This window comes from Lacerta agilis, chromosome 12 (assembly GCF_009819535.1).
Source record: "Lacerta agilis isolate rLacAgi1 chromosome 12, rLacAgi1.pri, whole genome shotgun sequence".
Taxonomy (NCBI): Eukaryota; Metazoa; Chordata; class Lepidosauria; order Squamata; family Lacertidae; genus Lacerta; species Lacerta agilis.
The window spans coordinates 53,037,324-53,050,952 of NC_046323.1; the positions used below are offsets into that span (position 1 = coordinate 53,037,324).

Consider the following 13,629-nt stretch of genomic DNA (forward strand, 5'->3'; position numbering starts at 1 on the left):
TTAAGGGCCGAAGATGGGAGATAATTTTTCAATGGGCTCTAGCAGAGATTTGGTACAGACCAGAAATACTTTAAAAAAAAAAAAAATTATTAAATTTTTAACTAAAAGCATACGTAGAAAGAAGAAAAAACATAACTAAACTAAACAACATACACAAAAATACAACACAAACAATAGCCTATTACATTTCTATTATGATCCTTCCTCACATCATAGTGGGACTTCCTCCTGTCTCCTCCTCCTCCTTGTATATACCTTTTTTGTAACCTCCAAAATTTCCTATAATTCTATTCTATTTTTAACATTAAATTCATTACTATATCATACCTCTTAACTTTTGTTCTAACATTGCCTAATTGCTCACACTTATGTCTTATCTTAATCCTTATCATCTTCTAACTTAATCATCTATCTTCTACTCTACAGCCTATCTTATCCTCGGGTTATATCTAACTTTCATTTGGTACAGACCAGAAATACACCCCAAAATCTCTCCCACGGCCACCACGGCCGCTGGTCTTCCGCAATCACCAGCACCCTGATGCCTTCTCCCTCTCTTACCTGCTTTGTCTTTGCAGATGAGCAAAAAATATGGGCCGATCTTCACCGTGTATTTTGGCTCAGAACAGACCGTGGTTCTCTTTGGCTATGAACTAGTGAAGAAGGTCCTCGTTGATCATGCAGATGAGTTTCTCGACCGGGGCAGCGTGCCGTCAGCAGATAAGACCAACAGAGGACTAGGTACAGCCATACCTCTAGATACGATCGCTGCGGGTTGCGAATGGCGCGCGTTGCGAATGCGCTGAACTCAGAAGTACCGGAACGGGTTACTTCCGGGTTCGGCAGTTCGCACATGCGCAGACACGTCAAATGACGTCACACGGATGCGCAGAAGTGCCCAGCGAGCATGCGCAGATGTGGCGCTCAGGATGCGGACTGCTCAAGATGCGGACGGGGCTCCAGAATGGATCCCGTTCGCATCCAGGGGTACCACAGTATTGCATTTCTTACATAAGGGGGGCACTGTTAGCCTGGGTGGAAAAGTGGAAAGGGTCTCTAGGCCAAGGGTGGGGGGGGGATCTCAGCCCTGAGGGCTGGATGTGGCCCTCCAGAGCTTTCTGTCTGGCCCTCGAAATGCTCCCCAGGCCACACTCCTCATCTCTGTAGGCCCCACATTTCACTGGACCCGTTTCAACAGTTTTTGCTTGGCTGGAAAGTGTCCTTGAGCTCTTTCCTGCCAATTATTATTATTTTTATTTCCCTTTTTTAAAAAACAAATAAACAACAAATTAATTGAAATTTAACACAAATTTAAAAGTTGATGCTCCCTTTCAATATGTTTTCGTTCCCTGCATCCTTTGCTGCTCACAATAAAAACTAATTTCACAAATAAAACTAATTTCTGTTCGTTTTCCATCCATTCTCAATTTCAGTTGACTGCACGTTCGATCCTTGCTTAGACTTCAGTTTAGCTATAACACTTCCCTGGTTAATCCAGCAGACTTATTTGTCCTTTATCTATCCATATAAATCATAATTTTAAATTACGTTTCCTCCAACGCAACTTGTTCATCTTGCCTTTATGCATTCGCAACACTCTAATTAATAATAATAATAATAATACAATCATTTGCTTTTTTGTTATGTCATTTGCTTTAAGCAAAACAGACGCGACACTATCCTTTTTCTGATCATGGCTTTTTCTTCTGCAGGGATCATCATGGCCAATGGTGAGCGCTGGCTCCAGCTCCGCCGCTTCTCCCTCACCACCTTGAGGAACTTTGGGATGGGGAAGAAGAACATTGAGGAGAGGATCCAGGAAGAGGCAGGGTACCTGATGAAGGAGCTCAGGGCCAAAAACGGTGAGTACGTGCAAATAGGTTGCCCTTTGGGTGCATTTTTTAATATATAAAAATCTAGACTAAGTAATACTGTGTTGAGGGGGGGGGGAAACTTTGCAGCTTCCTCTTGTTTCTTGTAGTAAAGATCACCTGCCCATTCACTGTTACGATTACAGGTAACTCACATCTTATTTCACGTATTTGCGCGGGCAGGAATAAATAAATGGGGAGTAAACGAAACCCACTTTCTATTTATTTCCCACCTGTGCAAAGCTCCGATCGAGCTTTGGTGTGAGGGCTCTGGTAAGGCCCCAGAGCAGGCATAGGCAAACGCCAGCCCTTCAGATGTTTGGGACTACAATTCCCATCATCCCTGACCACTGGTCCTGTTAGCTAAGGGTGATGGGAATTGTATTCCCAAAGGGTCGGAGTTTGCCTATGCCTGCCCTAGAGCTTTTCTTACCCTGCTGGATAAAGAGTCAGGGAACAACAACCTGGGAAGTAAGTTTAAATACATACTTTACTTACTATCTTGAAATGGTTCACAGCAACAGTAGCAGTAAAAACTATGAATAATAATAATAATATAATAAATTTTTATTTATACCCCGCACTTCCCAGCCAAAAACCGGGCTCAGGGCGGCTAACACTAATTAAAATCACAGCAAAAACATAAAAACAATCAATTTAAAATACAGATTAAAATACAAATTAAAAAATTCAAAATTAAAACTGCAGTCTCATTTTCAAATAGGCCACCAATAAAAGAATGAAGCATAAGTATCAAACAGAAACCAACCCAAAGGCCAGGTGGAACAGCTCCATCTTGCAGTCCCTGCGGAAAGATGCCAAATCCCACAGGGCCCTGGTCTCTTGTGATAGACTGTTCCACCAAGTCGGGGCCAATACTGAGAAAGCCCTGGCCCTAGTTGAGGCCAACCTAGCATCTTTGTTGCTCGGGACCTCCAAAAGATTATTTTGGAGAGGCGGTCCCTTAGGTACGAGGCAAAATACTTACATTTCCAGTGATCGGTGAGGAACTGTACTAGCCAGAAGGCGGGCGTTTGAGGCAGGGGAAGCTTCAGAGTCCATAGGATGTGTCAGAAAAAAAGCGAGGAAGTGAAGGCTACCCCACCCTCTCCTGCACCACTGTCTCCCAGAACCAGGAGGGGATTGAAGAGGGATGAGCAAAGGAAGTTTCCACACAGGCACAGTCTCCAGCCTGTCAGGGGAAGGGACATAAACTGGTGGAGAGAGAGTGGTCCCCAGTTGCTGCAGCAGCTCCATAGAGCATAGACCTGAGAATAGCTGTTTGAATATTTAGAACTGGAAAAGATGACAGGGAAAATTAGGAACCAGACAAGCCAAAACTTCAATAAAGAATCGGATAGCTATAGATTACATTTAAAAGAACATTGTTCCCATATGAAACCTTTAACATGCTTTATAATAATTCTCGCAATATAATAGGTTATAAAGAATGTAGAGGGGACATGGGTGGCGCTGTGGGTTAATCCACAGAGCCTAGGGCTTGTTGATCAAAAGGTCAGCAGTTCGAATCCCCGCAACGGGGTGAGCTCCCGTTGCCTGGTCCCTGCTCCTGCCAACCTAGCAGTTCAAAAGCACGTCAAAATGCAAGTAGATAAATAGGTACCACTCCAGCGGGAAGGTAAATGGTGTTTCCGTGCCCTGCTCTGGTTTGCCAGAAGCGGCTTAGTCATGCTGGCCACATGACCCGGAAGCTGTACGCCGGCTCCCTTGGCCAGTAAAGCGAGATGAGCGCCGCAACCCCAGAGTCCGCGACTGGACCTAATGGTCAGGGGTCCCTTTACCTTTGAAGAATGTAGACAATATATCTTAAGTTAATTGCTATAATATAATGCAATTATATTATATAGCTATAATATAATATAATGCAGTTATTGAGGAAATGAAGGACCCACACTGAGAGAGTCTTAAAGTATGGAACAACTCTATTTTATTTATATGTAACATTTATTTTTGGGCAACGTTTTGCTTTTTATGTAACATATTTTTGTTAACTGATGGGTGCTATATTTTCTTCTTACTTTGGTGATGCAATATTTAAAAGCAATAAAAATATATTAATTTTAAAAAGAGAGAATAGCTGCCTAGATGCCAGACTGGCATGCGTCAGTATTTGGAGCTGTAGAATTTGACAATTGTTTATGTGACAATAAAGAGAGAACCCTCTGCCGTGTGCATTTTTCCGGCTGGGGCATGCCTTGACACCATACCTCCCGACTCGAATTCCTTTGCCAGGCCAGCCCTTCAACCCAGCTGTCCTGTTCAGCTGCGCAACGGGCAACGTGATCAGTCACATCCTCCTCGGAGAACGGTTCGATTACAATGACCCGGAGTACCGCCGGATTCTCTGCTTGCTGATCGAAAGCTTCCGGTTGGAGAGTTCCGCTGCAGGGCAGGTGAGGAGGACCCTGGGTAGCAGAGGAAGGAGTGTCTCCACCCCCATCGTCCAGCCCGGACACTGAGGTCCGGCTCTGAGGGCCTTCTGGCGGGTCCCTCCCTGCAAGAAGTGAGGTTACAGGGAACCAGGCAGAGGGCCTTCTCGATGGTGGCACCCTCCCATCAGATGTCAAGGAAATAAACAACTATCTGACTTTTAGAAGACTTCTGAAGGCAGCCCTGTTTAGGGAAGTTTTTAAAGATTGATGTTTTATCGTGTTTTTAATATTTTGTTGGGAGCTGCCCAGAGGGGCTGGGGAAACCCAGCCACATGGGCAGGGTATAAATAAATTGTTGTTGTTGTTGTTGTTGTTGTAGAGGCAAATGGGAAGCTAGCCGCCTGCTGCCACTACCCCTGCCACTGCCGCTCCCCTGCACCGCCAAAGCCGTGCTTACTGGAACTCTGAGGGATCCACAAGATCTCTCCAGAACCCAGAAGCCGCCAGCCACTGCTCCTTGCGATGGGTAGTGCGTGAGGAGTCTCCTGTGGCGATGGGTAGTGAGGAGTGAGAAGCAGCAGCAAGATCTTGAACAGGGGTCCCCAAACTAAGGTCCGCGGGCCGGATGCGGCCCGAGGGACTCAGTTATCTGGCACGCGGCGACCGCTGCCGCCTGCTGCCACTGCCTGCTCTTACCAGCGCAGTGCGCCACAGCTCCCCACTTCCGGGTCGGCGGAGCACCGGAAATAGCTTGTGTGCATGAGGAGGCCCGTGTGCATGCACACAAGCTATTGCCAGTGCTCCGCTGACCCGGAAGTGCGCCGGAAATGTGCTTGCGCACGCGTATGGGCGCACGCTCCCCCGCCCTCCGACCCGCCACGCGATCAGCGCTGGAGGAACCGGTCCGAGACCTGGTGAGTTTGCCGAGCCCTGATCTTGAACGAGCTCTGTGAGTTTTCATGAGGTCTCTCTCCCCAGGAGCTGCCGCCCCTTTTTCTCCTTGCTTCTATATGGGATTCTGCCACCCGAGGCAGCTGCCTCAATCCGCCTCCTGGGCAGGCAGACCCTGCTGGAAAGCATGACTCGAAATCAAGCTTGCTCGATTCAGGAGCCAGCTGCAAATGATAGCATAGAGACTCTGCAGGGTCATAGAATCAAAGAATCCTAGAATTGGAAGAGACCACAAGGGCCATCCAGTCCAACCCCCTGCCAAGCAGGAAACACCATCAAAGCATTCCTGACAGATGGCTGTCAAGCCTCCGCTTAAAGACCTCCAAAGAAGGAGACTCCACCACACTCCTTGGCAGCAAATTCCACTGCCGAACAGCTCTTACTGTCAGGAAGTTCTTCCTAATGTTTAGGTGGAATCTTCTTTCTTGTAGTTTGAATCCATTGCCCCGTGTCCGCTTCTCTGGAGCAGCAGAAAACAACCTTACTCCCTCCTCTAGATGACACCCTTTTGTATATTTGAACATGGTTATCATATCACCCCTTAACCTTCTCTTCTCCAGGCTAAACATACCCAGCTCCCTAAGCCGTTCCTCCTAAGGCATCGTTTCCAGGCCTTTGACCATTTGGGTTGCCCTCCTCTGGACACGTTCCAGCTTGTCAGTTTGTCTGCTCTCCTCAGCTCTCCTCTCCCAATTAACCTGCGTTTCCAGGACCCAGCCCTGTGACATCACGGGGTCCTGGGTCTCAGGTTTGGGCCCTGAAATCTCAGGGTCTGGGATGCTTCTGAGCTGTGTCAAATGTTAGTTTCTGGCGGTGCGGTTTATTTTAGTTTGCTGAAGAGATTCAAACTCACCAAGGCTGATTCACCACCATGTCTGTACATGTGTCCCCCCCCCCCTTCTCTCAGCTCTACAACATCTTCCCCAGGGTCCTAGACTACTTGCCTGGTCCTCATCAAACGTTATTTAAAAACCTCGGGGACATCCAGGTCTTCTTAGCCCAGAAGGTGAAAGATCATGAGAGAAGTCTAGATCCCAGTGCTCCACGGGACTTCATAGACTCCTTCCTCCTCAAAATGGAGCAGGTGAGACATGGAAAAGAGGATTTATATGTCTGAAATCAGGCACCTGCTAAATACAATTTTGTTTAGATAAGCCTACCCAGATATGTAGAATGTTGATATGTGCTTTAATCTGGTTTTGCTTCTCATTGATTTTTTTTAAAAAATGTTTTAAATAGCTAATTTAACTGGCTTTACTGATAATGTGATTGTTTTGTTCTTTTTGTAAACTGTGTTGTGAATTTTTGTTTTTTTACAAAAGCAGTTTATAGATTTGGTAAAAAAAAAAAAGTCTTGGTGAAGCATCATGTCGGGCTCCTGGTGTAGAGGATGATCTCATCTGTGCCCCCCCCCCATTTCCAGGAGCAGCAGAACCCCAAGACTGAATTCACTAGAGAGAACTTGAACATGGCAGTTTATGACATATTCCTCGCTGGGACAGAAACAACAAGCACCACCCTGAGATTTACCCTCATGATCCTGCTTGAGCACCCAGCCGTGCAAGGTTGACTAACCACTGAATTAACTGTACTTGCACTTGTCCTTGCAGCTTGGGTGAATTAGAGCTTGGGTGAAATAAAGCCTTTGAACTACAGTTTCTGTAGTTCAAAGGCCTTATTCATGCAGGAACTATTTACAAGATAAGTGGAGATGGGTGAGAGAAAATAGCAGAATCTTGTCTCGAGAGAAAAGCAATCAAAATGGCTCAGCTTTTAGGGGTGGAGTTAACTTAAACAGAGAGCTGCAAGCAAGTGCTGGCAAGATTGCTACACAAACAGTGCTCTCAGGTGATTTAAAGTGTCCTGATAAGGGAAATCATAGTACAGTGGTACCCCGACTTACGAATTACTCAGCATATGAATTTTTCGACTTACGAATGAAAAAAGTGCCCGCACGCCTACGAATTTTTTGACATCCAAAGGACATCCGTTGGCAGTTCTAGATGGGGTTTACTCGACTTACGAATTTTAGATGCGGTTTACTCGACTTACAAATTTTTCTGAATTTTTCGTTTCCAATGCATTCCTATGGGGAAATCACTTTTTTCGACAAGAATTTTTCGACCTACGAATGTGCATTCGGAACGGATTAAATTCGTAAGTTGAGGTACCACTGTATCGCTCTATTCTGCCTGGGCAGATAACACCTGGAGTGCTGTGTACAGTTCTGGGCACCACGATTTAAGGATATTGACATGCTGGAATGTGTGCAAAGGAGGGTGACCAAAATGATCAAGGGTCTGGAAATCAAACCTTCAGGAACGGTTGAGGGAGTTGCATATGTTTAGCTTGGATAAGAGGAGACTGAGAGGAAATATGAGAGCCATCTTCAAATATCTGGAGGATATTATCTGAAATATCTGAATATCCATGTAAGATGGAGCAAGCTTGTTTTCTCCTGCTCTGGAGGCTAGGACATAAACCAATGTCTTCAAGTTACAAAAAAAAGAGATTCCGACTAAACATCAGAAAGAACTTTCTGAAAGTTAGAGCTGTCTGACTGCCTCGGGAGGTTGGGGACTCAATGCCCTTGGAGGTTTTCTGAAGCAGGGGTTGGATAGCCATCTGTCATGGATGCTTTATTTGAGATTCCTACATTGCAGGGGGGTGGAGTAGATGCTGGATTTCGGGAGCAGTTTGGCCATACTCTCCTGAGGGGAAACGTTCTAGGGTGACATTGCTAGGTTTCAGAATGGGGTAGCAATAACCGGCTTTCTCCCCGCCCCCTTCCCCCTGAATCTGCCGTGATGTGACCCGGACGTTCCTCCTTTTGTGTCCACTTCCAGAAAAGATCCAAAAGGAAATAGACCAAGTGATAGGACAGGAGAGGCCGCCTGCCATGAAGGACCGCCTTGAGATGCCTTACACGGAAGCCGTCCTCCACGAAGCCCAGCGATTCTTGGATCTCGTCCCCTTAGGGTTCAGCCGTGTGGCGAAACACGACACCGAAATCGAAGGCTATTTCATCCCCAAGGTACAGTGGTACCTCTGGTTACATACGCTTCAGGTTACATGCGCTTCAGGTTACATACTCCACTAACCCAGAAATAATGCTTCAGGTTAAGAACTTTGCTTCAGGATAAGAAGAGAAATCGTGCTCTGGCAGCACAGCAGCAGTGGAAGGTCCCATTAGCTAAAGTGGTGCTAAGAACAATTTCAGGTTAAGAACAATTTCAGGTTAAGAACGGAACTCCGGAACGAATTAAGTACAGTCATACCTCGGGTTATATATGCTCCGGGTTGCGTACTTTTCGGGTTACAAACACTGCTAACCCGGAATCACAACCCGACGCGCACACGATTTATGCATGCACAGAGTCTGTCCCCTAACAAGGTCTGTGGGACAGTGGACCAGCCCCCTGCTGAAAAAGTTTGCTGACCCCTTGTTGTCAAAAGTTCAAATCAATCATCATCTGCTCAAGATATGAAGTGGCAGGCTATGTGCTGTGTGCTGGTTAATGTTTTTGAGCGTGCCCTGACATGCGCATGCGCTAGAGACAAGGTCAACCCCCCCCCCAATTAGAGCTTTTACTTTTAGGACAAGGATGGGGAAACTTCTTGTGCCCAATGACCGTGTTGCTTCGTGGACAGACTTTTTTTGGGGGGTGGGCACATCAAGTGAAGGACAGACCCAGATGGAGAAGTGGGCCAAGCAATGAATGTGACTCTGAATTTTGTCTTTAAAAGGTAAAGGATCCCTGACAGTTAGGTCCAGTCACAGACGACTGGGGTTGTGGCACTCATCTTGCTTTATTGGCTGATGGAGCCGGTGTACAGCTTCCGGGTCAAGTGGCCAGCATGACTAAGCCGCTTCTGGCGAAACCAGAGCAATGCACGGAAACACCTTTACCTTCCCGCCAGAGCGGTACCTGTTCATCTACTTGCACTGGCGTGCTTTCGAACTGCTAGGTGGGCAGGAGCTGAGACTGAGCAACGGGAGCTCACCCCGTCGTGGGGATTCGAACCGCCGACCTTCCGATCGGCAAGCCCAAGAGGCTCAGTGGTTTACACCAGCCTTTCTCAACCTTGGGTCCCCAGATGTTGTTGGACTACAACTCCCATCATCCCTGACCACTAGTCTTGCTAGGTAGGGTTGATGGGAGTTGTGGTCCATCAACATCTGGGGACCCAAGGTTGAGAACCACTGGTTTAGACCACAGTGCCACTCGCGTCCCTGAATTTTGTATAGTTAGCTGTGTTCAACCACGCGGAACTCAAGCGGATTCTGTGCACATGTCTCTGTGCACCCAGATAGTCAGGAGACCTTGTCATGGCTCAAGGACAAATTCCAGGTGGGCAAAAGCACTCGGGGCAGGTGTGGAGCAGGGCTGGAGATAGTACCAAGGGCTGGAGAGAGACCCCTGAATGCCTGCATTTTTTCCCTGCCCCAAGGTTGCCCAACCCTGTGTTAATGCCAGACAGAGGCGCCAGTTTCTCTGGAGAATTGAGGGGGTCGGACGCAACATCACAATGTCCTGATGTCATGTGCAGGGCCTTCTGAACATTGGGGGGCTGACCCCCCCAACAAAAAGGATTTTGGGGTACACTGCAGTGGCCCCAGGAGCCTCACCCTTGAGGCCAGGCTACATTTACATGTTCAGGCCACTTTACACAAATTTTGCAACCATTACATTGGCCGCTTCTCAACCCAATGCTTCAGGCCTTTAAGGGTTTGGAGCGGAGTTACTGTCTGTATTAAGGTTTTATTAGCTTTTCATAACTTTAACCTAACTCATTCCAGATTTCAAATTTGTTACCCGTTTCTCTTGTGATTTGACTTCCCACCTCCCTTTCCGTGCCGTTTTTATACCAACTTCCTGCACGATATCAGACGTTTCACCTAATACATATTCCTCTGTTATATATCACCTGTTTCAGAGTTGGCCAGCTCACAAGAGACTGAGATCCACTCACAGAGTTAAAGATTGGCAGTGATCTACCCCCTTTTAGGGGGTTCAGTTCAAAGTTGTTTTTTTAGGGAAGAGGAAAGCCCCATTTTTCAGGGGTGAAGGTCAAAGTTGTTTAGCTTTTTTAGGGAAGAGGAAGGCCCCGTTTTTTTGGGGGGGGGCAAAAATGTTGAGCTTCTTTGGGGGGGAGCCAGTGATCTACCAGTGATCTACCACAGGCGTCCAGTGATCTACTGGTAGATCACGATCTACCTGTTGGACGTGCCTGACCTATTTCATTGGATACATCTTCCCCTATTTCATATATTATTGTTTTATTCCCACTGCTCACATCTCAAATCCTGCCCACGATTTCATTTGTCTATGTTCCCCCCCCCAAAAAAATAATCCAAAAATAAAAAAGGCTTCCACTCTCCCGTAAATTGTCCATGGTATTGATTCCTTATTTTCGCCGTTTACTTTACCAGTTCTGAATAGTTCGTTAGAGAGGAGTTGCTTTCTGGAGCACCTCTGTTCACTGTAAGCTGCCTGAATATTAGCACCTTGGAAGAGAACCACAAGCAGCTCTTCTTAACTAGGGCTTGATGTCTTTTGCCTCCTTGGCTTTCCCCAACAGGGTGCCTCTGTCTTCCCCATCCTGAGTTCTGTACTGCGCGACCCCAAGGAATACGACAACCCCTACCAGTTCACCCCAGAACATTTCCTGGATGAAAAAGGGAACTTCAAGAAGAACAGAGCTGACATGCCCTTTTCCACAGGTGGGGAGCTCTACCTTTTCCTTTAACCTCCCCCTTAAATAATATCAGACAAGACTCAAAATTTTGGTTTGGTTTTTTGGCAGAATTTAGGCCACAACTTTATTGATTACAGCAAGTGAGTGGTTGCATAGGCTCTGCTTCGACTAGCTCCCTGCACCCTTGCAGGTAGCGCTGACCCAGGGCTCCAGCATAGGTCAGCCTAGGGTGAACACCTGGAAAGCCGGGGTCAGGCTAGTCCACCACCCATATGCCCCCTGGACTCAGGCACGGGCACAACCCCTTTCAGGGTTGACCAAACCATTGAGTCCCTGGATTCCTTTAACTGAATACCCTTCACATTGGGATGGCGAGAGCATTCTGCCACCCCTATCACCTGAACCAGAGCCTATCCACAACCTTACAAGTTGTGACGATTTGCTACGCGGCAGGTGAGACCCAAATGGCAACAGCCAATCAGCCAAGTGCCAGTTCTGCATACTCCATCAGTTTTATATGCCAACCCTCCTTCGTTGGTAATTCTTCCTGTCTCCATCGTTGGGCTAGTAATACTCTCGCTGCTATAGTTGCATATAAAAACAGATTTTTGTCCTGTCTATTAATTTCTGTCCTACAATGCCAAGTAAAAATGCTTCTGGTTTTTTTTTGCAAATGTATACAGTATTTCAACATTTTCTTCATCTCATTATATATCATTTCCCAGAAGCATGTTACTTTCTTACAATCCCACCACATGTGGTAAAAGTTACCTTCTTTTTCTTTACATTTTCAACATTTATTACTTACTTTGTACATTTTGGCCAACTTTACTGGTGTTGTGTACCATCTATACACCATTTCCATTATGTTTTCTTTCAAAGCATTACACGCTGTAAAGTTTATACCTTCTTTCCATAGCTTTCCCCCAATCTTCTAATTGTATATTCACTGTAACCAAAGTCTTTAGCCCAATCTCTATCCTCCATCTAGGTAACAAAGATGCATTATCAGAATTCAGGAGCCAGTGTGGTGTAGTGGTTAAGAGCGGTAGACTCATAATCTGGTGAACCAGGTTCGCGTCTCCACTCTTCCACATGCAGCTGCTGGCTGACCTTGGGCTAGTCACACTTCTCTGAAGTCTCTCAGCCCCACTCACCTCACAGAAGGGGGAGGAAGGGAAAGGAGAATGTTAGCCGTTTTGAGACTCCTTCGGGTAGTGATAAAGCGGGATATCAAATCCAAGCTCTTCTTCTTCTTCCTCTTCCTCCTATTCTTCTTCTTCTTCTTCTTCTTCTTCTTCTTCTTCTTCTTCTTCTTCTTCTTCTTCTTCTTCTTCTTCTTCTTCTTCTTCTTCTGCCTTGGCTCATCCAGACAGTTATTGTGGCATCACAGCAAATTGTCCAATATAGGGCTAAGTTGTGTTTTTATGTATCTTTCTGCTTTGCATGGATTCAGATACCTAAAGGTTGGTGGGGAGGGTTGAGCAGGAGAGAGACATTATGTAATGCTAGGTCTCTTGCATGCTAGGTCTGCAGCATCTTCAGCCAATGAGAGCCAGTGTGGTGTAGTGGTTAAGAGCGGTAGCCTCATAATCTGGTGAACTGGGTTCGATTCCCCGCTCCTCTACATGCAGCTGCTGGGTGACCTTGGGCTAGTCACACTTCTCTGAAGTCTCTCAGCCCCACTCACCTCACAGAAGGGGGAGGAAGGAAAAGGAGAATGTTAGCCGCTTTGAGACTCCTTGGGGTAGTGATAAAGCGGGATATCAAATCCAAACTCCTCCTCCTCCTCCTCCTCCTCTTCTTCTTCTTCTCCACCTCCTCCTCCTCCATGAATATTTCTAATCCTTTTTAAAAGCCGGCTAGATTTGTGAAGTACCTGGACTACAGCTTCTCCTTTCTTCCTCCCGCAGGGAAGAGAATCTGTCTGGGTGAAGGATTGGCCCGGATGCAGCTCTTCCTGTATGTCACCACCATCCTGCAGAGTTTTAATCTCAAACACCCTCCGGGAGTCACCAAAATTGACCTCACCCCAGAGGTCAGCGGCTTGGGGAACATCCCACACCAAGTCTCCATCTGTTTTGCTCCACGCTAAGCGGCACGCTCCGTTCCGGTGGTCCTCTTTGCCCTCTCACAAGGGTTCCTGGCTTCTGTGAGGATCAATTAATTGGTTGGTTAATTGGTTGGTTGATTAAACGTCACTATAGGAGTGAAATTGGGTGAGGCGCTTCTCGGGTGCCATTTTTGGGGAGACGATCTCATTTTTTATTTTTTATTAAATTTGTTTTATTAAGTTTGCTTGACAACATTACGTTGTTATAGATGGCATTATGAAAAAAGAAAAAAATACAAATCAAAGACTGTTCTATACAATACAATTCGTCACAGCATACCTTTTTATGTTGTATTTAGCTTTTCTGTTTTCCAGTTGTGTACATGGTTGACACTTTATACTAATTACATAATCTTAAAATTTATTACTACTTACGAAACCTTTTGCTATCATATATACAGAATTCATCCAAACGCCGTCATAAGATGCCACACCGCTATTGTATTTCATTAAATATCTCCAAAACATATCCAATTTTTGAATAAAGTTTTGATTTATATTGCCTCTCAGCCTATTCGTCATTTTATTCTGCCATTGTGCTTTAGTAGGAACCCTCTCCCCCTTCCAGTTCTGTGCAACCAAGATTCTTGTGGCTGCAGTT

General features: G+C 46.1%; 1 protein-coding gene across 1 annotated transcript in view; it reads left to right on the forward strand.

Annotated features, from left to right (window-relative positions):
* LOC117056152 (cytochrome P450 2C25-like) overlaps positions 1 to 13,254 on the forward strand; it is a 14,852-nt gene extending 1,598 nt beyond the window's left edge. Inside the window, 8 exon segments of the mRNA XM_033166321.1 lie at positions 579 to 741; positions 1,713 to 1,862; positions 4,125 to 4,285; positions 6,123 to 6,299; positions 6,639 to 6,780; positions 8,062 to 8,249; positions 10,799 to 10,940; positions 12,829 to 13,254. Of these exon segments, the coding sequence (XP_033022212.1) occupies positions 579 to 741; positions 1,713 to 1,862; positions 4,125 to 4,285; positions 6,123 to 6,299; positions 6,639 to 6,780; positions 8,062 to 8,249; positions 10,799 to 10,940; positions 12,829 to 13,010 (1,305 nt within the window). The 3' untranslated portion in view covers positions 13,011 to 13,254.
* Positions 13,255 to 13,629: the final 375 nt, after the last annotated feature.